The sequence below is a fragment of the Aythya fuligula genome, chromosome 28 (assembly GCF_009819795.1).
Source record: "Aythya fuligula isolate bAytFul2 chromosome 28, bAytFul2.pri, whole genome shotgun sequence".
NCBI lineage: Eukaryota > Metazoa > Chordata > Aves > Anseriformes > Anatidae > Aythya > Aythya fuligula.
Window position 1 is genome coordinate 3,100,744 of NC_045586.1, and position 19,822 is coordinate 3,120,565.

The 19,822-nt window shown below is 44.9% G+C and overlaps 1 protein-coding gene across 9 annotated transcripts in view; it reads left to right on the top strand.

Annotated features, from left to right (window-relative positions):
- Positions 1-268: 268 nt before the first annotated feature.
- The window catches only part of ARNT (aryl hydrocarbon receptor nuclear translocator), a 29,387-nt gene continuing 9,833 nt past the window's right edge, over positions 269-19,822 (top strand). For 4 of the 9 annotated variants that reach the window (XR_004254243.1, XM_032204380.1, XM_032204384.1 and 1 more), the window contains exons 1-14: positions 269-335; positions 7,686-7,797; positions 8,962-9,006; positions 10,207-10,251; positions 12,983-13,027; positions 15,504-15,717; positions 15,875-16,088; positions 16,176-16,241; positions 16,353-16,452; positions 16,865-16,930; positions 18,048-18,133; positions 18,575-18,651; positions 18,826-18,960; positions 19,428-19,502. Coding sequence is in view for 8 of the 9 variants with exons in the window: in XM_032204380.1 (XP_032060271.1) it covers positions 311-335; positions 7,686-7,797; positions 8,962-9,006; positions 10,207-10,251; positions 12,983-13,027; positions 15,504-15,717; positions 15,875-16,088; positions 16,176-16,241; positions 16,353-16,452; positions 16,865-16,930; positions 18,048-18,133; positions 18,575-18,651; positions 18,826-18,960; positions 19,428-19,502 (1,305 nt within the window). In the remaining variant the exon portion in view is untranslated. The remainder of the gene's footprint in view (positions 336-7,685; positions 7,798-8,961; positions 9,007-10,206; positions 10,252-12,982; positions 13,028-15,503; positions 15,718-15,874; positions 16,089-16,175; positions 16,242-16,352; positions 16,453-16,864; positions 16,931-18,047; positions 18,134-18,574; positions 18,652-18,825; positions 18,961-19,427; positions 19,503-19,822) is intronic. The other 5 variants (XM_032204382.1, XM_032204386.1, XM_032204385.1 and 2 more) reach the window with 3 other exon arrangements.

The following is a 19,822-nucleotide window of genomic DNA, read 5'->3' on the forward strand; positions in this document are numbered from 1 at the left end:
GGGGCCGGGGCCGGGGCCGGAGGGGCGGTGGCACGGGCCCGGCCCCCTCCCGGGTTCCTGCCCTCCGACAGAAACCCCCCCGTGACGTCACCGCCCCCGGCCTTTAGCTGGCCACACCCCCCGGCCGGGCTCACCCGTTGGGCCGTTGGGTCTCGCTCGCCCCGCCCTTGCGGCGGCTGGGCCAATAGAAGCGCCGCGCCGCGCGGCTGGCCCCGCCCCCCGAGGCGGGCGGGTTCGGCTGCGTCGGCGGCTCGCGGGGTTTTCCTGCGCCGCCATCTTGGTGGGGGGCGGCTGCCGGCCCGCGGGAGCCATGGCCGCCACCGCCGCCAACCCGGGTGAGCCGCGGGGCCGAGCCGGGACCGAGGGACCCCGGGCTGGGCCGCAGGGGGCTGCCTGGGGGCCGGCGGCGCCGTTAGCCGAGTCGGGGGTGGGCTCAGGGAGGCTGTAGGCGGGGAGGGCCCCGCCGGGGCTGGGGGAGGCCCTGAGGGGGGGCGGCCTGGAGGCTGGGAGGAGAGGGGAGGAGGGGGCCGAGGGCTCCGGCTCGGGGCCGGCGGGGGCGACGCGAGGCCGGGAACCCAGCCGCTGCCCCTCGGCTGAGGTGCCGGGGTGCGGGGGGGGGTGTCCCCGCCCTGTGCAGGAGGGCAGCCCCCCCCCCCCCCGCTGGGCCCTGCAGGCGTCTGGGGGCTTCGGTGCTGGGCTCTGGCTGCTGTCCTTCCCCTGGTCGTTGGGAGCGAGTCCGATACTCGCTGTCCTGAGCGGCTTATGTTGGTGTTAGAGCCTTTCTTGCTGCGTGCTGCCTGAAGTTTCTTTTATTAATTAGCAGCGGGCAAAAGTTGATGGGTTGTTTTGAGGAGTCTTCTTATAAACCTCTCCGTTTCTTTAAACAACTGAGCTGAATAGCTGGTGTGTAACCAAGGATGCGAGCACCTGCTGGCAAAAAGCAGGATATTCTTTCAACTTTTGCTCTCTCAGGTTAGTAACCAAGGGGTAGCCCCCTCTTTGGAGGAAGCTTGGAGTTGGTGATACCTGAAGCTTAATTGGGGAAAAAAAAAAAAAAAAAAAAAAAAAAACACAATCCTTCAGGCTTTCTTAAGATTTCTGGCTAAACTGATGTGAAATCAGCACTTACCTGGAATAACCTGATGTCTGTGAAGTTTGCTGCGAGTTTACAACGTGGTGACTGACATCAGAATTTGAGCTTTGATGTCTTTTTTTTGTTGTTGGTTTGTGGTTTCCAACTATTCTTGCTTGTGGCTTGAGGCTGAGTAGGTCTTGGGCCATGTGACTTGTTCAGGTTTATCGAGGACTGTTCAATGCAACTTGTAAAGGTTGATTTTTTTTCATCCTAACTTAGTTTAGGAAGCTTCTGTGGCTTTAAATATTGAGAAAACATGTTGGGTCATTTGTCTGTGGTGATTTTGAGGCAAAGGTGCAGAAATGGTGTCTGGAAGTGTGTGGTTGTTGTGTCACATAATGAGCTGCAATTCTTCAGCAATCAGAAGGTAGAAATCATATTAGAAGAATCAAACGTTCCTGAATCCTGCTTAGCAAAAACATATCTGAAATGGAAACTGTCAAACTTGTCTTCTAGTTCTGTGGTAAAACGTGCTTTTGGTTCACAACAGCGTCCCATTGAAACAGTGAGATCATTCCAAGTAGTAAAATCTTGGTCATATGCATTGGTGGTGGTGTGGAGTTGATCAGGAAGCTCATTTCTCTTGCCAGTGTAGTGCTGATCGAGGTTCTGCAGTTTGGCAGACAAAGGATATGTAGCTAAATTTAAAGCCAGAAAAAAAAAAAAGCTGTCGCCTGGGGTAAGAATGGAAAATGTAAGCTATGGGCCAACTGTGTAAGAATTCAGTGAATGAAGAAAGGAAGATACTCATTGCTCTAAACTGTTCCTGTATTATGAAGTGTTTACAGAACTGTAGTCTTCAGAGTTGCATGACATCTTGGATAATGGAAACATTTTAAACAAATTCACAAGGAAAAGAGAGGGAACTTTCAACATTTGTGTTTAATATTTGTAACTATCAGTAAACAGACTGACCAATACTAACTCTGTCCTTCTAAACAGAGAAGCCATTAAAATACTTAGTCTGCGTAAGCATTATATAGGTGGAGATTATTAGTTTGGGAAATTACTCGTGAAAAGTATTCTTTAGAATACTTTCCTTGATCTTGAAAAGTAGGCTGCAGAGCTTCAGTGAATGCTGCATAGTGCCTGAAAATACACGAAATGTCCTCACAGCTTGGGCAGGCCATGGTGAAAGATGAAGAAGTTGACTGCAAAATAAGTTAGAATTCCTTCTAAGTGTTCAACGTGTGGTTTGTGTTCGGTGTGGTGCCATCCTGGGTCTTCTGTCCTTCCTCTAACTGCTACATGGGCAAAGCAGGTCACTTCAGAAACCTGTGAGGTGGATAAATACCTCTGCATTTTCAGGTAAAGCAAATTGAGAAATAAATCTGCCAAACCTTTCTACTCATCTTCTCAAGGGTGTGGTGAGTCACCACACAGACTGTTCATCTTATTTAACTGAGAAAGACTTAAGTTGTGAAGAGTGTTATTCAGTTGTGCCTATTTAAACAAGCTTTAAGTTAAAATTTCCTGGCTAGGAGTGAAAAGAGAATAGCATTCACTACCGAGGAGGGAGTATGAGAGAGGGTGGGGTGGGGGTCAAAAGAGGTTTGTTTTACTTGAATTAACTCGGAGACCTTAATATTAACTTGGATTATTAGAGCACTGCTGACTGGATAAATATGTGGTTTATCAGCTTCATTTCAAACATTTTGCTCTTCTCAATGTATGCTTCTGAGCACTTGAAGGTGGAAGATGCATTTGTTTTCTGCGTTGATTTCTACAATGCTTCCTGGGGGGGTGTTCCCATGAGGTGAAAGCACTGAGCTGGCATAGTTGTCCTCAGGTGACAAAGCGGATCCTTTACTTCACGTGCAGTAAGCAAATTCCCACATGGCATTGCATGGGAATTTCAAACACCTGAAAAAAACTCAACCGAGTGAAAAAATAAGTCTTAAGAAACCAGAGATGCAGAAATTAAGACACGTCAATACAAAGCCATGCGTGGTGTTCAGGCTGAAGCCTCACAGTTGTGAGCGAAATGCAAGCGCTCGTTACTTACCGTACACTGTGTGAGCAGCTATTAACTGCTCACAGACCTGCTCTGAAGTTCCTTGGCTTTTGGGGGAGCTAATGAATGATTACATTTGAACTGATCTTGTGAAGCAAAAAATTGCTGATGGCTACCAGGCTTGGGAAGCAACCAGATGCTGCTCAGGTTAGGAACTGCAGTAGCAGCTGCCTTTTTTTGCTGTGCCTTGTGCAGTGCCTGGTTGTAGCAGGCAGTGGTACAATAACAATGCATTTCAGAGCTACAACAGGCCTGTCTCGTAAATCACAGTTCTGAATATTTTTGTGACTTTTTTTTTGAAGTTTTTCCACTGTTGAGATGCCAGTAGTTGCAATAGAGCCTTTCCCAGGGGAGCTAGGGTGGAAGTCTGGCTCTCGAGATTACATTCCCTTAGCTGTTCTCCAGCCTACTCTGTTCTGGGTCGTAATTGTTGGCTGAATTGTGGTTGTGTTTGCACATTTGTATTCAGTTACAAATAAGGATCCGTAATTTCTCTGGTGCCTCTGCTTATCTCTTCTGGCCTTAATTAGATGTAGCATGTGCTAAAGGCAAGCAGGGATTGATTCTGGAAAGGCTTGGAACAGATACCTAACAGGAATATTGCTTGTTGCAGTAGTGGCTGTGTAAAACACACCCTGTTCCCAGAAGGACTGCCGGGGACTCCTGGTGACACATTGGATTTTTGAAGAAACCACTTTCAAAACTGGATGCTTGTCGTGTTGCTTGCTCTCAACATTTATTGTTTCAAAGGATTGTATCCTTTGCCTTTTTTTTATTTATTTTTGTTATTCCAGAGAATCGGAAAGATGCTGTTCTTACCTCTTTGAGTACTGGTGTATTGAGTCAGAGCTAAGCACCTTGGAACCTGTGACCTGCTGATCACGTTGGGTTGGCAGCTTTCTCAGGGACTGTAGTTTTAAATGAAATCAGCCTTTACAGATTATGACAACCCAGCTTTTCTCCTGAGGATCGTTTGACTGCTCACTGGGACTTCTGCTCTGCTTGCTCCTGCCTAGATGTGGCTTGCCTTTTATGTTCGAACCCAGGGACTCTCTTGTGCAGCTGGAGAGGGATTGCTGTTCAGTGCCTCTGTTTCTCAGGATAGGCATCTGGGCCGCTGATCTTCCCACATGTGGCCACTTCATCCCCCCTCAGCACACCCCTCGTTGCCATGTACAAAGCTTTTGGAGCTTGTGTTAATAGTTAGAGCACATCTGTGTTCCACCGGTTCTGTTCTGATCCCCACGTAAAATTGTTGCACGACCTGTGTTTGGACTGGGGAGAAATTGGGAGGGTGGGGGAGGAGTTAGGACTTGAGCTTGACGTTTGCTTAATGCTTTGAAAGGAGGCTTTGCGTTCGTGTGAGTGCCTAACTTAGAAATACTGAAGGATGAAAAAGCTAGAATGGCCTGTCATCCCATCAGCCTGCCCCATGAGCTCCTTTTCTGGGGTGAGGAAGTGGTGGGTCATGTGAAGGAGCACAGAACCATTTTGATGCTCTTTTAGCGTGCAGAGCAACATATTATCAGTTCACATTATCAAATGTCAAGATATTTTATGTTCTTTCATTTGTGAAAGGGCACGTTGTACCCCGAGAGGCAGATGTTTCTGCATAGGAAGCTGAAGCGTGAGGTGAAGGGATTTAATGTGAGATGCTAGTCCATGCAGCAGGTTCCATGGAAGTGCAAAGACTCAGGTGAGGCCTTTAAAAACACAGATGCCTTCCCCCAACTCTAGTTAGAAGTTGATTTGCAGAGGAACTGTACAGTGTCGCTTCCTTCCACTGCCCTAAGCCGGAAATTCCTCTCTTCTTAATAATAATAATAAAAATATCTGCAGTGCTCCAGAAACTTTATTTCTGTTCAAATCACGGTATTTGCATACGTATGTTGAAAAGCCACAGACTCCTTGGAAGGCTGTCTATGAAAAGGGAATGAAGTATCTGACCTGGTTTGCTTGCACTCGGGGCTGTGTTCCACTAAATGAAGACCTTTGATATCAGCACTCTCTGCACCTCAGGGTTTCCCCTGGGAATAAGGGAAGCAGCACAGAAGACAGCCATCAGTGGCAGCGCCCAAGCAATCCCAAGTCAAATGGGGAGAGTGTAAGGAGATGGGAACCTCTCTGGGCCCAGCTTGGAGGGTGGGTGTAAGGAAGGCCAGCCTCCAGTTATTTCAAGTGCATCACATCAGCTGGCTTGAGCTTATCGTGCAGGGACTGATTTCCTGGCAGAGAACCTTCACAGAGCTGTTCGTATTTTGTTGCTGCAGCTAGTGCTGAGGTTGGGTTTGTGTGCTCGTGCTTTTTGGGTCTGTCTGTTGGCCCCCTGGACTGCCAAGTGCTGAGCTGTATATTTGTTCTGTAGTTTAGTCACCCTTAGGAAGTTATAAGGACTGGCAAGGAAGAAACTTTCTCTGCAATGCCGGTTGCTTAGAAGGATGCAGATCAGTACAAGTGGTCCTGCATCTCTCTGTGTAAGTACTGCTTAGATTAAATTGCTGTCAGATTGAAAGACAACTTCAGTAACAGTATAAAAAAAAAAAAAAACTTGTTAAAGCCTGATCTGTCTGCTGAAAATAGTTGGTTTTTTTCTTTCCTGGGGAGGGTGGGTTGTGGGTGCAGAAGGCTGTGGTTTGTTTGATGTGAGCTGTAAAAATGAGCATTGCTGCACAGTTGCACTCTACACTATCTGTAGTTCTCCTTCCCTTGTCTAGGAATATTCTAGTGGCCTGGGCTCAGCTGAGATTTGACCTCACCAGAGCTTCAGGCTCGATTTGTTGCCATATTTGTTAAACCCTACTTTGTTTGCTTAGTCCCTCCAGTTCTGGCGGCAGTTGATGTGTGAGCTCTCCGTGTCAGTGTACTGCTTTGCTGTGGTCTGGGAACCTTAGCAATAGGCTTTTAGGGATGTGTTTCTGTCCCCTCCACTTTGATAAAGCAGAATTGTTTTTTCTGCCTTCAAGGCACTCCGCGCAGCGCAGTTTGCAAAGATTGTGGGGGAGATGCTCTGGCTGAAGTAAGTATTTTGGTTGCAGTCTAGCAGTTGGTTAGCAGCAAACTGTGAAGAACCACAGCTGTTCAAACGGATAGAGTGGGCTTATTTCAGAAATGTGAACAAATGCCTTTTAACCTTTTTGAAAAGCTCTGGATCTGCTGCAGATCAAATTGTGTTAATGTAGAAGAATGTTTAACACGGCTCTTGTGGTAATATCCTATGATGAGATCTCAGTTGAAAGCATGCTGAGCCAGCTATAACACTACAGAGCTGCTTTCTGTGTGCTCCTGAATTCTAAATCGGGAGTAAGGGGAAAAAAATCCTACCTGAGAGTCAGAAGTCGGGCTCTGTGCTCTCAAACTCTGCTTTCTAATGTCAGGTCTTGGCTTGCGAGGAACTGAGAAAGTCTGAGTTGGCTTTGGTGAGAGCTGGGAGCTGCTGGCTGAGCGCATGGGGAGGAACGGGCGGCATCTGTCTGTTGGGTCTGGGCACGGGCTCGAGCCAGCCTGCCCACGCTGCCGCGGGGGGGTTCAGTGTGTACTGGCATGGAGAGCCGGGGCTTCTGGCTTTCGTTGTGGGGAAAGAGTGTAATATGTAATCTTGGACCTGCCGTCTGGCTTGTGAGGAGGGCAGCACATTCAGCTTCTCCCTGACACACTCCTTTCTTTCCCGTACACTGGAAGGGGGGTATTTTTATCTCTTCAGGCATCCTTTTCCGCAGATCTTGTGTCTGTGTGGAACCTCTCTAATCCATTATGCTGTGGCATTAGCGGTGTATCTCAGGATTCATCAGTTCAGTGCTTTTTGCAGGTGTTACCTGCCTGTTTCATCTCTTTAAGAATTCATTAAGTTTCTTGCTGCTTGCACAACTGTTCTGTCCGTAAAACACAAGGCTTCTAGCTCCAAGCGAGCCTGCTTGTGTACCTAACAGGGGCAGTGTTGGTGGCGTCGTTTTGGGGAAGAACGACTGTTCTGCTCTGGGTGTGTGGTCAGTCGTGGAGAAGCACAGTCAGCCTGGCGATCTCACCCCTTCTGCCTGCGGGTCTGTACTGCTGAACAAGAGGAATGTGCATCTGAAAGACATCTTGGCGAGGTGCCTCACGAGCACCTTGGTTAGCTTTTTGTCTCTTAGGCTGGAAAATGCATCCTCTGAAGGAGGTGGTAGGAAAGTCGTTCAGGCGAACCCGTGACTCTTCTCCTCCCCTTCTGCATGCTTATGCAGCTAGCGTATGAGAGTTGTTTTAGCCCCCACCCATGATCGCATCAGACTCCTCCCCTGTCTAAAAAGGAGACCACATCTTTTAGTTTAATGAGCTAAGCCTTTGAGCTTATGGAAACAGCGTGTAGTCAGAGCTTGAAATGGACCCTGAGCGCGGGCTGTGGAGCAGCAGTAGATAAAAGGACTAGAAGCATGCTGCGCAAAATCTCTACTTCAGACACTGAAATGCTCTCAATGAGAGCTCTGTGTTGAGACTACTCTGTCTGAGCTAGAGGGGGATTTGATGTAACACTCTTACGGTGTTTCTGCCCCTCCTGTTTAGAAATGGCATCAGATGTTTCCTCGCTGAATGCAGCTGTCAGCTCTGGGAACCCTGGGCCGGGTGCACAAGCTGGAGGAGCCATCGTTCAGAGAGCCAACAAGAGGCGTCCTGGGTGAGTGTGTACTCCATGGTTGGCTTTTTTAATTCTTTGCTGGATGTGTGTGAAGTGGTCTTTGGGGAAATGTTGCTCTCCTGAAGAGCGGTTGGACTTGTGATGAGGGAACTTGTCTATTTTTAAGCAGAGTGGCCAGACTCCTTCAGTTGTGCTGTATGAAGTCCTTTTCCTGTGGAGTGGCATGCTTTGTGCCATCGTATCCTATAAAACCAGAATTCTGTGTTGCATACAAAAACAGAGGGTTAAAAAGCTGAGTTAAAACTCAGAGGGGGTTATTTGCCAAGGATTGAGACGGGAGTCATAGAAGCAGTGAAAGAAGCTGCAGTGTGCTTGTGGTAGGCTTTTTGTTTGCTAAAAATGCCTTTGCAAATTAAAAGGATATTGAGTGGCTTATTTTAAATTCCTGGCCCAAAAAACATCCTCTTAACTTCCAAGCTAATTAAAATCTGTGTTCTCTCCATCACTTGCTCTTTCCTTTACCTCCATTTGCTGAGTGATGCTCTCACTCCCCTGCAGCTCCTCCCATGCTGTCTGCTGCTTGTTCCTTGCAATTCGTTTACAAACATGCATGCTGCTATGCTGTCTCTCCGGACCAATGTTCCATCCTGAAAGGAAGTGTAGTGAAAAGCTTTTCCTCTGCCATCCCACATACACTTGTAACAGGGACAAAACATGCTTCCAACAGCACTGTGACATTGTCCATTGTCGAACTAAGGATGACCATGCAGGTCACCAGACTGAACTGTAACTCTTGAAATGCTGGGCCCTTCTCTTTTTTTTCCTCTTAATGCAACTGGTCCAAACTTTTGAGTTGTAAATGCTCTATTTGTGGGTTGTTGATCAGTCACTTGAGCAACAAGAAGCAGTTGCGGCAGCCTATTGTGCTTCAGATTGCTGCTGTGAGATCCAGAGCATTTGGAGTAGGAGTTTATGATGCAATGGGTGCTCAGTGGTCTGTCTTTTGAACTGTTTCCTTGCTCTGTTTCTGTTAAACACATAAAAGAAGCCCCCTTCTAAACCTTGTGGATTGTTTCATGTTCGTATTTGGGATTACTTAAATCTTCCTTTCAGGAATCATCTGCATCCCTGCAAGGACAGAAGAAAAAACATCATGTGAAGGAGAAACTGCTTGGTTAATCTCTTCTTGCTTATGTTTTTCAGGCTTGATTTTGATGATGATGGAGAAGGGAACAGTAAATTCCTCAGGTGAGAGAGAACGTCACATCCAGAAGTTTCTGTTGTGTGATCTAAGTGTCTCTGCATTCCCCTCAGAGTAGGAGCTTGCTGTTTCTGTGGCTTTTCCTGTCCAGCAGTGCAGAGTTGAAAGCAACGGCTGTGAAGGAGAGGAGGCAGCGATCCACTTCCTTAAGCTCTTCCCTTTCTCTTAGTAAGCAGTATTTCTCCATCTCTGCAGCTGATGCCAAATAAAAGCTGCTATGCATATGGGGGTCTGTGAGTCTGGAGAAGGGACTGTGGTTGGGAGGAGATCCTGTTACTGCCTGGGATACAGTCTCTACCTCAAAACACCCAGGGCCAGCCCCACAATGTGATGAGGTCAGCTGCAGAGGTGAGCCTTCTGAGCTCTGGGCTCACAGCAAGGCTGGAAGCAGTGTTGTGGAACTCAGTGATGATGTTAGCGTTCAGTACCAGCACTGCAGAAGATTAAATATTTTCTGTGAATGCTCTCAGCAATCTGCTGTTTGTTTCAGCACAGCACTATAGGAGTACTGCTGCTGGCCCAAGCCCCTGTTTATTGTAGAGAAGAATCTTCTGCCAAATAGCTTGTCAGCACAACAGTGAGATGCTGAGCTTTTGTTAGGGCCTTAGGTATGTATCACTTAATTCTCATCTGTTGTAAGGATGCTCCAACTACAGAGACCTCCTTGTTCCTGAGGAGTTGGCAAGCATGCAAGTATCTCCCCTCACGACCCATATGGAATGCAGAAGAGTTGGAAGATCTCATGTAACTTATTTGTAGTCGCACTACATGGTTTGGGATTGGACAACTAATGTATGTCAGTCTGCTAGAGATGACTTCAGGATGGCTTCGAGATGATTATGGTCCTGATGATCGTAGGATTTACCTATGAGATCTTTTGGATGAAGGTGTTGGTCTGTGCTAATTGAATCTTCAAAGCTCAGCTGAACCTATTGCTTTGTGTGTGTGTGTTCACTTAAATTACTGAGTGAAATGCCATTGTCTTTGATAGGAATGTGATGTGGGAGACATCTATGTCATAAAAGTCTACACTTTATTTTAATTAGATAAAGGAAGAATATGGTTCTGGATTGCCTAAGCTCAGCAGAGTTTGCATTTTCTGCATGTTTTGTTAAACCTTGTTCTCTTTGTCTTTGGGAAATAAATGTAAACACTTTTTTTTTTCCTTCCTCTCCCCTTCCTCCTAGGTGTGATGATGACCCAATGCCAAATGATAAGGAAAGATTTGCCAGGTAAGAATCTGTTGTATTGCAATTTTGGAAGATTGTGGTGCCAAACCACCCTAACATAAGAGATCCTGTGGCACCCTTCTAATTAGCAGCTAGATTTTTCTCTCCTTTAAAGGAAGGTGCATCTTGCACCAAAGGACTGAGATACTTTCCTTTTTTTTTTTTTTTTTTGGACCAGTTCATTATGAGTATGATAACTTTATCTTCTTTCTTAATATCTATTTCAGCTGTTGGCTTGGACTCTCATGTTCTTCTTCTGCCCAAGAAACTTGCAGACAAGTTTTATGCTTAGTTTAGGATTTATTTGAACAGGGTCTTCTGGCAATTTTTGTGCTTACCTGTGTGTGGCTTATATGTTCTGTGGGGGAGTAAGTCAGGCAGAAGCTTCCCTTAAACAAGGGATTGCCTAGACACTAGAGTGTACAGTAATGTTATAGGCAGTATTTTGATGCTGATTTTCTACCTGGTGGTGTCTGAGAGCAGCTCTGTACTGTCTAGTTACTTCATGGTATTCCTCAGTTTTCTGAAGACCATGAAACTAAATTTAAGTATTTTTATGAGTTTCATTTATGTTGCAGTATAACATTCTTTTTTTTTTTTTGTCAAAGTAAGCTTCTTTTGTGTATACTGAGTGTTATAAATTTCAGATTGTCCCCTTAGTGCAAAGGGTCATTATCTTATGCCTTGGTAGGAGGAAATAAGAGCAAATACAGAATAGTGGTCAAGATGCTATGCTTAGTCATGTGTCCTAAGGAGAGATCAGACTTCAGAAGTTCCTGAAACTGGAGTTAAAATAAAAGTGCTTGAGAACAAGGCGGAATGGACTGCCTAGTATGTTGCTTCAAGGACCCTGAGGATCAGCAGGGTGTTATGTTGGTTGTGGGGGCCTCTTCCTGCAATTTCCCAGAGGTGATACAATGAAACTACTGGTGTAGAAATAAAGGCTTTATAAAATGTCTCTTCCCTGTTTCAGCCAGAGCTATAAACTTGTGTTAAAGTTTTAGTGCACAGAGGGAAATATTGCAAAGCCAAAATTTCAGGTCACAGTCACGCTGATCGTCTGCCAAATATCTAGGAGTGACTTCTAAGCTGAGGCTCTCTAGCTTTTAAGTGGTTTGACTTGACCTGAAATCAAGCAAATTGGAAATGTGTTTGCCAGCCCACACCAAATAACTTTATTCCCTAGTGCAAGTCATAAGCTCTGGAAACTTAAGGCATAGCAGACCCCGATAACTTAAGTGGTAGGATAATGCAAAATACCAAAAAGGCACATTCTGTAGGCAGGAATTGCAATGTTGAATGGTTTCATAGTCTCTAAAGTTAGAAGACCTACTTGTTGACTGTACAGTGGTACCATAGCTGGAGTGGGGTCTCAGATCCCTGTTACTACTGTTGTGGTATGCCCTTTGATTACCTTGGTTAACATGGACAAGGTTGGAGAAGAAAAGAGGAATATGCAACAAGACAAAGAAAAAAACCCCAACCAACCAAAAAAAAAAAAAAAAAAACCATCACAATCCCAGAACTGAATGTTATACACCTAAAGTTGTTAAGGCCCAGGCCCAGAGCCGTTGTCTGCAGTATTTAGGACATCTGCAGTAACCTATGCACTTTAATGTAGAGGTTATCACTTGCAGTTACTGACTTGGGCAAGTCTCTAAAGGACAGTGGCAGGAGGTGAAGAGTGTTGACAAAGTTTTCAGCATTCAGACACCCTGAATGCAGGTGTAACAAAAGGATGCCACAGATCCTCTCTGCATCTGCCCCCCTTGGCTTGCTCACAGATGTTTTCCATGACTGCTGGTATCGTATCATGCTCTTTGTAACTTTCTGTTAGCCTACATCTTTCAGTACATTCTTCCTCCATCCTCAGATGATATGAAGCAAAACAGAGCATAGAAGAGAACATCACGTTTTAAGTGCTGTATTAGAACCTGTTTGAAGTTGAAAAGCGTCACAGCTGGTTAATGCTAAAATACACCTATTAGACTCCAGAAATGCACATTATATGTCTTAGTTGCTGAGCCTTTGAGTGATTGCCCACCTGCCTCACTGAGAACACATGGTTACCTTCACCTTTCCTGGCAGTAGCTCTTGAAGGATTATTTGTTATCCAAGGCAGCCAAGACTGAACCGGAAAAACTTACTAGTCTTTTCAAAACATGGTTTGCAGATTCTTCTTCCCTGAAAACTGAAAGTGCATGCAAGTTGATGGGAATGTCTGCCTGCCTTTTTGTAAATGATGTGCGTAACATCTGTGTAATTTGTCATGTAGCCATCTTGACTGTGTTGTCCTGAATGGTGTTTATGTAACAGCATTACAAAAATGTGGTATCTGTGAACCTTATGCTCTTTAGATTTTTTTTAAATCTGCTTTTCTGTTTTCTTAATCTCAAACAGGCTATTGATTTTTTTTATTCCCCTTTAAAGAAAGAGCAGTTTAATGTAGTCTAGACCCTCTTCTTCCTTTTAATCTTGCACAGAACGATCTGCACCTCAGTTACATGTAAAATCTACTCCTTACCTATTTTATGATTCTGATAAGCATTCTAAAACTTTAAAACAATGTAGATTAGTTTAATGTGTAATGATGCAAAGTGACTGCTTTGTTTTATGGAATTAATCTCCTGCAAAACAGGCATATCTGTAGGCTGGGTTTCCTAGTACATCTTCCCATTTTTCATTTCTTTAAACTTTTTTCCATTTTAGCTTAGCTCGCTGATTTTATTTTTAGGTCTGATGATGAACAGAGTTCAGCGGATAAGGAGAGACTTGCCAGGTAGGAGAACGGAGATTTCAAGCATGGACAAGCAGAGTATTTCCTTTCCTTTATATATCTCTAGGCATCCCTTTTCCTTTTTTTCCCCTCCTTCCCTCATCTGCTGCAGTAGAGGACTTAAAAGTGAACAGACTTCTGGAAATTGCTGTGTAATACAAATTAGGAGGGGAAAGGCATCTAGTTCCCTTATAAGAATGTCTTTGGGGAATACACAAAAGGATTTGTTCGCAGAAGACTACAGGGAAGAACGTGGTTGGACCACTGCTTTCACTGAGTATTGTAGCTTTGCTAACTTGTGCTAAATACATTTTTTCTTGTGCTGGATCAAGGTGGCAACTGCCTTGTTCTGGCCTTGGTAAAGTTTTCTCATGGGAATGCTATTGTACTGTCAAAACAGGCATTAAAAAATGTACTGGTTAATTTTTTCTACTTAATTTTATGGTCCCTTAAAAACTTCCAGGAAAGTTGAAGAACAATTTAGGCTTACTGAAAGCAGGATATTTTCTTGAGTTCCTGTTTGTAGTTTCTTAGGAACCATGACTCTCGCTGAAATGACTGAAGCAGTCATTGTGAATTCTGTACCATTAATATAGAAGTGTACCCTGAGAACACGAGTTCCCAGCTGCAGGTGGTAGAGATGGTGTGTTGTCAGGACTGCATTGCTCCAATAGCAAAACATTGACCCTGAATGTATCCTTCCCTGTTTTGAACTGCAAAAATAGCTTAACTGCCAAGGCTTCTGTTGCTTGCCACCCATGGCTCATTACTGCTGCAGAGCTGAGGGTTGATAATTCATGAGTTAATGGCTTGTTTTGTGGTTTGCCATTCTGCAAACTTACCTTGTACCTTTTTTGGATTGTTTCACCCTAGATTGATTCTTAAACAGTATGCAGGACTAAAAGACTGTTCTGAATGTTGAGAATGCCATGGCTCTGGTCAGTTTACTGCCTACTTTCTGGTTTTAAACCAAAAAATAACCCTCAAACACAGTCTTCCCTAACCACAGTATTGCGTAGCTTAAATATTTGAGGAGGTAAGGAAACCTTATAGGTGAGGCTTGTGACTACCGCAAACAGCAGTGTTTTTCAGGAATTTCTCTTCCAATGACATAGTGACTCTCTTCCCAGTAGTCATTTCTTGCTGTCATGCAAGAGCCTGAAGTAAAAAACATTTGGCAGTGGGGCAAGTAAAATGTCTAATGGTTTCCCAATAGCCTTTGTAGTGGAGGTAGTTTAATTTTCACAATTGAGCATGCAAGTTTGGAGAAACTTGATTAAAGGTGAGTGTGATAATTGAAGCACTAATTTTTCTGAGAATTGATTTCTTGCAGCAAGGAGCAAGGTCAATGAATGATTGCACACACCTGGGTGTTGATAAATGCTTCATTTTTTTTATCCTCTTTCCCTTGCTTATGTTCCCTCAAACACTCATGTCATTACGTTTTTCTGATCATGTGCTTCTGTGCATCTGATCCATCCTTTTGTATAAGAAACTTGGCTTTTAAGTTCTGTTTTGAAAAACCGACGTTAGTGCTGCAGTGAAATTACATGTACTAGATAAAAAGAATACAGAAATTATATTTTGACTTCTGGGGACTTGATGAGGAATTGTGCCTTGTGAGCAGACTTGCAAAAGGCATGTGAAGAACATCTGTAAGGACAGTAAATGGGCAGAATTGTTGTACTGTCTCAAGAGAAATTGTGTGCACCACCCAGGTCTTTACCTGGTAGGTGGGCTGTCTGTGTTGGCCTTGATCTGAAGAGAAATGAGGTGTACATCTCCCCTCAGAAGTTTTCCCTTCTGCCATATTGCTGGCTTTCAATGTAACTGAGAAGTATCTTCATAAAGGCACTGTAAGGTGAGGCCCCTTTTTCTTTTTTTTTTTTTTTTTGGTAATTTAGGTGTCCAAGTCTTAATTGCAATCCTGGCCTCCTTGTATGGTTACTGGAGATGAGTGTCTACAAGGGTGGGGGTAGCATTTGTTTAATCCTCAAAGAGGGGCTGGGATGAGTATTCTTAGCCTGTCTGAACCAGTGCTGATGGGGCCTCGCTGCTTAAAGGCAAGCTTCCTCCCTCAAGTCTGATGAATCCTACCTTAAGATCAGAGGCCATGGTAAAGGAAGAAATTCTCTGGCTTCCTGAAGTGGTGTGGAAATGGTGGAAAAGCTTCTCCCTGTTTTAAAATAGCTTAGCTCATAGCTTTCATGAGATACTGGAGAATCAACATGATTTAAAATGAGGCTCTCTTGTCTGCAGCGAAGGAGGTCCAACTGTAGACTCTTCTCCTTGCACTTGTTCCTGCGTTCCTTTATGCACGACCAGCATGCGAGACGCTTGTAGTCCTAACTCCTGATGACCCTGATGCATTTCTGTATTTTGCACCTTGGCCTTGTGGAAGCATCGCCATAGGAAAATGGCTGAGCCTTCTGGCCTGTTAGTAACTTTGTCTTCCTCCTTTCCCCCCTGGCCTTTTTAGGGAAAATCACAGCGAGATTGAACGTAGGCGAAGGAACAAGATGACTGCCTACATCACAGAGCTGTCAGATATGGTGCCTACCTGCAGTGCCCTGGCCCGTAAACCAGACAAGCTTACCATCTTGCGCATGGCTGTCTCTCACATGAAGTCTCTGCGTGGCACAGGCAATACCTCCACTGATGGCACCTACAAACCCTCCTTTCTCACTGACCAGGTCTTGCCTTAATGCTACTTTGTGGGAAATACTGCAATTACAGGGGGAGAGGGGAAATTAAATTGTGGGTGGGGGAGTTAGGTGCCTGGGGTGAGTTTAGAGAGTGTCACCTGCTTGTCTGTGGAGTTAAGAGCATGTCTGTCTGTTGTGAATGCAGGAACTGAAACACCTGATCCTAGAGGCAGCCGACGGCTTTCTGTTCATAGTGTCCTGTGAGACTGGGAGGGTGGTGTATGTCTCTGATTCTGTGACTCCTGTCCTGAACCAGCCCCAGTCTGAATGGTTTGGCAGCACCCTATACGACCAGGTGCACCCAGATGACGTGGGCAAGCTGAGGGAGCAGCTTTCCACATCAGAGAATGCACTGACAGGTAAAGCAGCCTGAGAGAGGATTGGCAGGGGTGGGCAGCGTGAAAGCCATCAAAGGACTTGGTTGGATCAAAACCTTCCCTTTGTAGAAGGAACCAAACCCTGGTGCCTTTCTAACAAGGATCCTGCAGCCCCCCCTGAGAATGCATCTAAAGGTACCACTGGTGACACTTATATCTCACTAGTTTCCTAATGCGTTACCTGGTGCCTGTGTTGGGGAAAGGACTCAAATTGCGATAGCATCTTGTTTTTACTACCTTCTTTAGGTCGCATCCTAGATTTAAAGACAGGTACTGTCAAGAAGGAAGGCCAGCAGTCCATGAGAATGTGCATGGGTTCACGAAGATCTTTTATCTGCCGAATGAGGTAATGGAGAGAGTCCTTGGAAGTCTCATTAGAGCCTGAAGCTGAACTTGCCAATGTCCCCTTCATACCTTTATTCCAGCGCTTTTTGCTCATTCTGCCAGACAAGATATAACATGGGGTGAGCTTTCCACACAGAGCTAGCAGTTGAGAGCTAGAGGTTTTTCTTTGCCTGGTGCTAAAATAGCTCAACCGTTGATGTAGGAGGTCCAGTTTCAAGTAACAATTTATTTTGACCCGATGTGTCATCACAGTTCTGGAAGTCTGTAGAATGAGTGCTTTTGACTTGTGTGATGGAGCTTCAAAGGTTTATCCCCATTTATAGAGTACTTTGTCTTATTCAAGATTGTTTTGATGGAAAAACAATCCAGGAAAGACAAAAGCCTTTCCCCTCTCACTTATAATTCTGGTACAGGTGTGGCAACGGCTCAGTGGATCCAGTTTCTGTAAATCGTCTCAGCTTTATGAGGAATCGCTGCAGGTAAATAACACAAGGGTTATGGTCAAGCCCTTTGCATTGCTAGGAACAAAAGAAATGACAGTTCTGACAGTGGTGGGGACACAGCGTGGTTAGTGACTGTATAGGGTGGGCTAGTATAGCTCATAGAGCTTGGAGACAACTGCTGGAAGATGAAGTACCAGTATGTCGGTGAAGATAGTCCTGAGAAATGTTAGTTCTTTACTCCATGCTTGGGGTTTTAAGTCAGTTTAAAATGTGTTCTACAAAACTGTTGTTGTTGGTTCTGGTGCATATTATCCCAGTGTTAATTTGAAGCTGAGACAAATTCCAAACTACTGGGAGCCACCCAGATGGAAAGCAGTTCTTCAGGAAAGGACCTAGGAGTCCTGGTGGGCACCAAGCTGAACATGAGCCAGCATTGTGTCCTTGCTGCTAAGAAAGCTGATGGCTGCACTAAGCAAAGTATTGCCAGCAGGTCAAGAGAGGTGATCCTTCTCTACTCAGCATTATTGAAGCTGCATCTGGAGTGTTAGTCTCTCTTTGTACAGGACAGAGACATGCTGGAGACAGGACAGAGACATGGTGGCCCTATGGGGGCCACCAAGATGTCCAAGGGATTGGAGCACCTTTCTTAAAAGAGGCTGAGTGCTGGGGCTGGTCAGCCTGGAGAAGAGAAAGTTTGGGGGGATCTTACCAATGTGTCAAAGGGAGGGTGCAAAGAGGGTGGAGCCAGGCTCTTTTCAGTGGTGCCCAGTGCCAGAACAAGAGGCAGCGGGCACAAACTGCAACACGAGAGGTGCCCTCTGAACATCAGGAAGCACATCTTTACTGTGCAGGTAACAGTGCTGAAACAGCTTGCCCAAGGAGGTTGTGGAGTCTCCTTCAAAAGCCACCTAGACTTGGGCATCCGTCTCTAGTTGGCTGTGCTTGAGCAGGGGGGGCGGACACAGATGGCCTCCAGAGGCTCCTTCCTATATCTTAGTCATTGTATGAGTTTTGTCTTTACACCTCTTGGGTTTATGTCAAGTCTCTTCTTTACCCTGAAGATGTTGTGTGGAATTTTTTTTTAATACAAGTATAAAACTTGCCTCATCCAGTTTAATATATAGCACAATCAGAACTGTTTCTCTCTCCCAAGGAATGGCTTAGGTGCAGCAAAAGATGGTGAACCTCACTACGTTGTGGTGCACTGCACAGGTTACATAAAGGCCTGGCCCCCTGCAGGTAATGACTTAGTGAAAGCATTCAGATATGTCCATTTCTAAAAATGTAGTTTGAAATTGTCCATTCTCTGAACTGAATGTGCAAGCAAATACTTTCTAAATGTATCTGTTACTTGGTCATTTTAGGATTGAACTAATTTTTGCAGATGCTGGAACAGAGAAGTGTGTGTCTAAGCAGTATTCTCTGTAGAGGATGAAAATTATATTAGGCTGTCTAATTTACTAGCTAATTCTGAAAGTTACAGAGATCTTGAACTTTTCTGGCAAGAAAAGGGAGGGGGGAGGCAGCTTAATGTACTGAATTCCTTCATGGGAAAGGATATTGAATTAAAAAACAGGGTGGAGAGATGTGTTGAAGTCAGAACTGCATGCCTTTTTTCCTCTGAAATCAGCAGTTCTTCCTGTATTGACCTTGCTGGAATTTTTGGCACTCCCCTCTCAGGTGTTTCACTGCCTGATGATGACCCGGACGCTGGCCAGGGCAGCAAGTTTTGCCTCGTGGCTATTGGCAGACTCCAGGTGTGTAGCATCTTTAAATGGTTCAACATTGCCTTGTCCTAAGAGTCCACAGAGTTGAACTGTTCTGTCTGAAGTTGTTCCCTGACTTCCAACAAATCTGACTGCAGGGCTGCCAGGCCAGGAGAAAGCAGCTCTCACAAGATCTGATAACAATGTACGTGTCTTACCTTGCAGGTCACTAGCTCGCCCAACTGTACAGACATGAACAATGTTTGTCAGCCAACAGAGTTCATCTCCCGACACAACACTGAAGGCATTTTCACCTTCATAGATCACCGCTGTGTGGCTACTGTTGGCTACCAGCCACAGGTGAGAAAATGACAGGAGCTTTCTAAGAAAGAACTGCTGTTCAAACTTGCTTTTTCCTACTCCCTCTTTCGTACATCATGGTTCTGCTTGTCTTAATAAATTTGATTAAAACAGTGCCCAGCCACTAAACCAGGCCTGTGTTTCTTCTCCAGCAGTTGCTTTTTCATCTGCGTTTTCAAAGTGCTTTGATCACTGGCAGGGTGGGTGGCTCTGGGTTATGTTAAATGTCAATTAAGATTGTTTTTTCCTACTTTTGAGTTAGAGATCAAATGTTAGTCAAATACTGTTGTGCTTCTCTCTAAAATACAGCACACCAGTTCCTGCACTTGGTTTGTGTAACAATGATTTGGAAAGGGGGAGCAGTAACTACCTGTCAAAAATAGAATTAATGGGGCAGACCTGAAAGAGGAAGCGTGCCTGCCAGATGAAAGCTGGCTTGATTTATCTCCCAATTCCTTTAAAATTAGGAACTTCTGGGGAAAGACATTGTGGATTTCTGCCACCCAGAAGACCAACAGCTTTTGCGGGACAGCTTTCAGCAGGTAAAGAACTTAAACTACCAATTTGCATGCATAGTGGTATCCAACTTGGAATCTGTCTTGTTGCTTGCAAAGCAGCAAAAATAACTGGAAAACCAAAAGAATAAACCTTAGCTATTACTTCTTTGTCCAATGGCAAGTGGTTACAGATAGTCACGTAACTGAATGCGAAAAACAAAGCAGAAGCATCTGATATCTAACTCTTGAATTCATCCTCTGGCTGCTGATCCAGTCTGCTTTTAGGGCCAGAGACATGGCTACAAAGTGCATACCTGAATGCCATGCTTCTGTGGCTGAAACACTGGTTCATCTCTAGGGCCCAG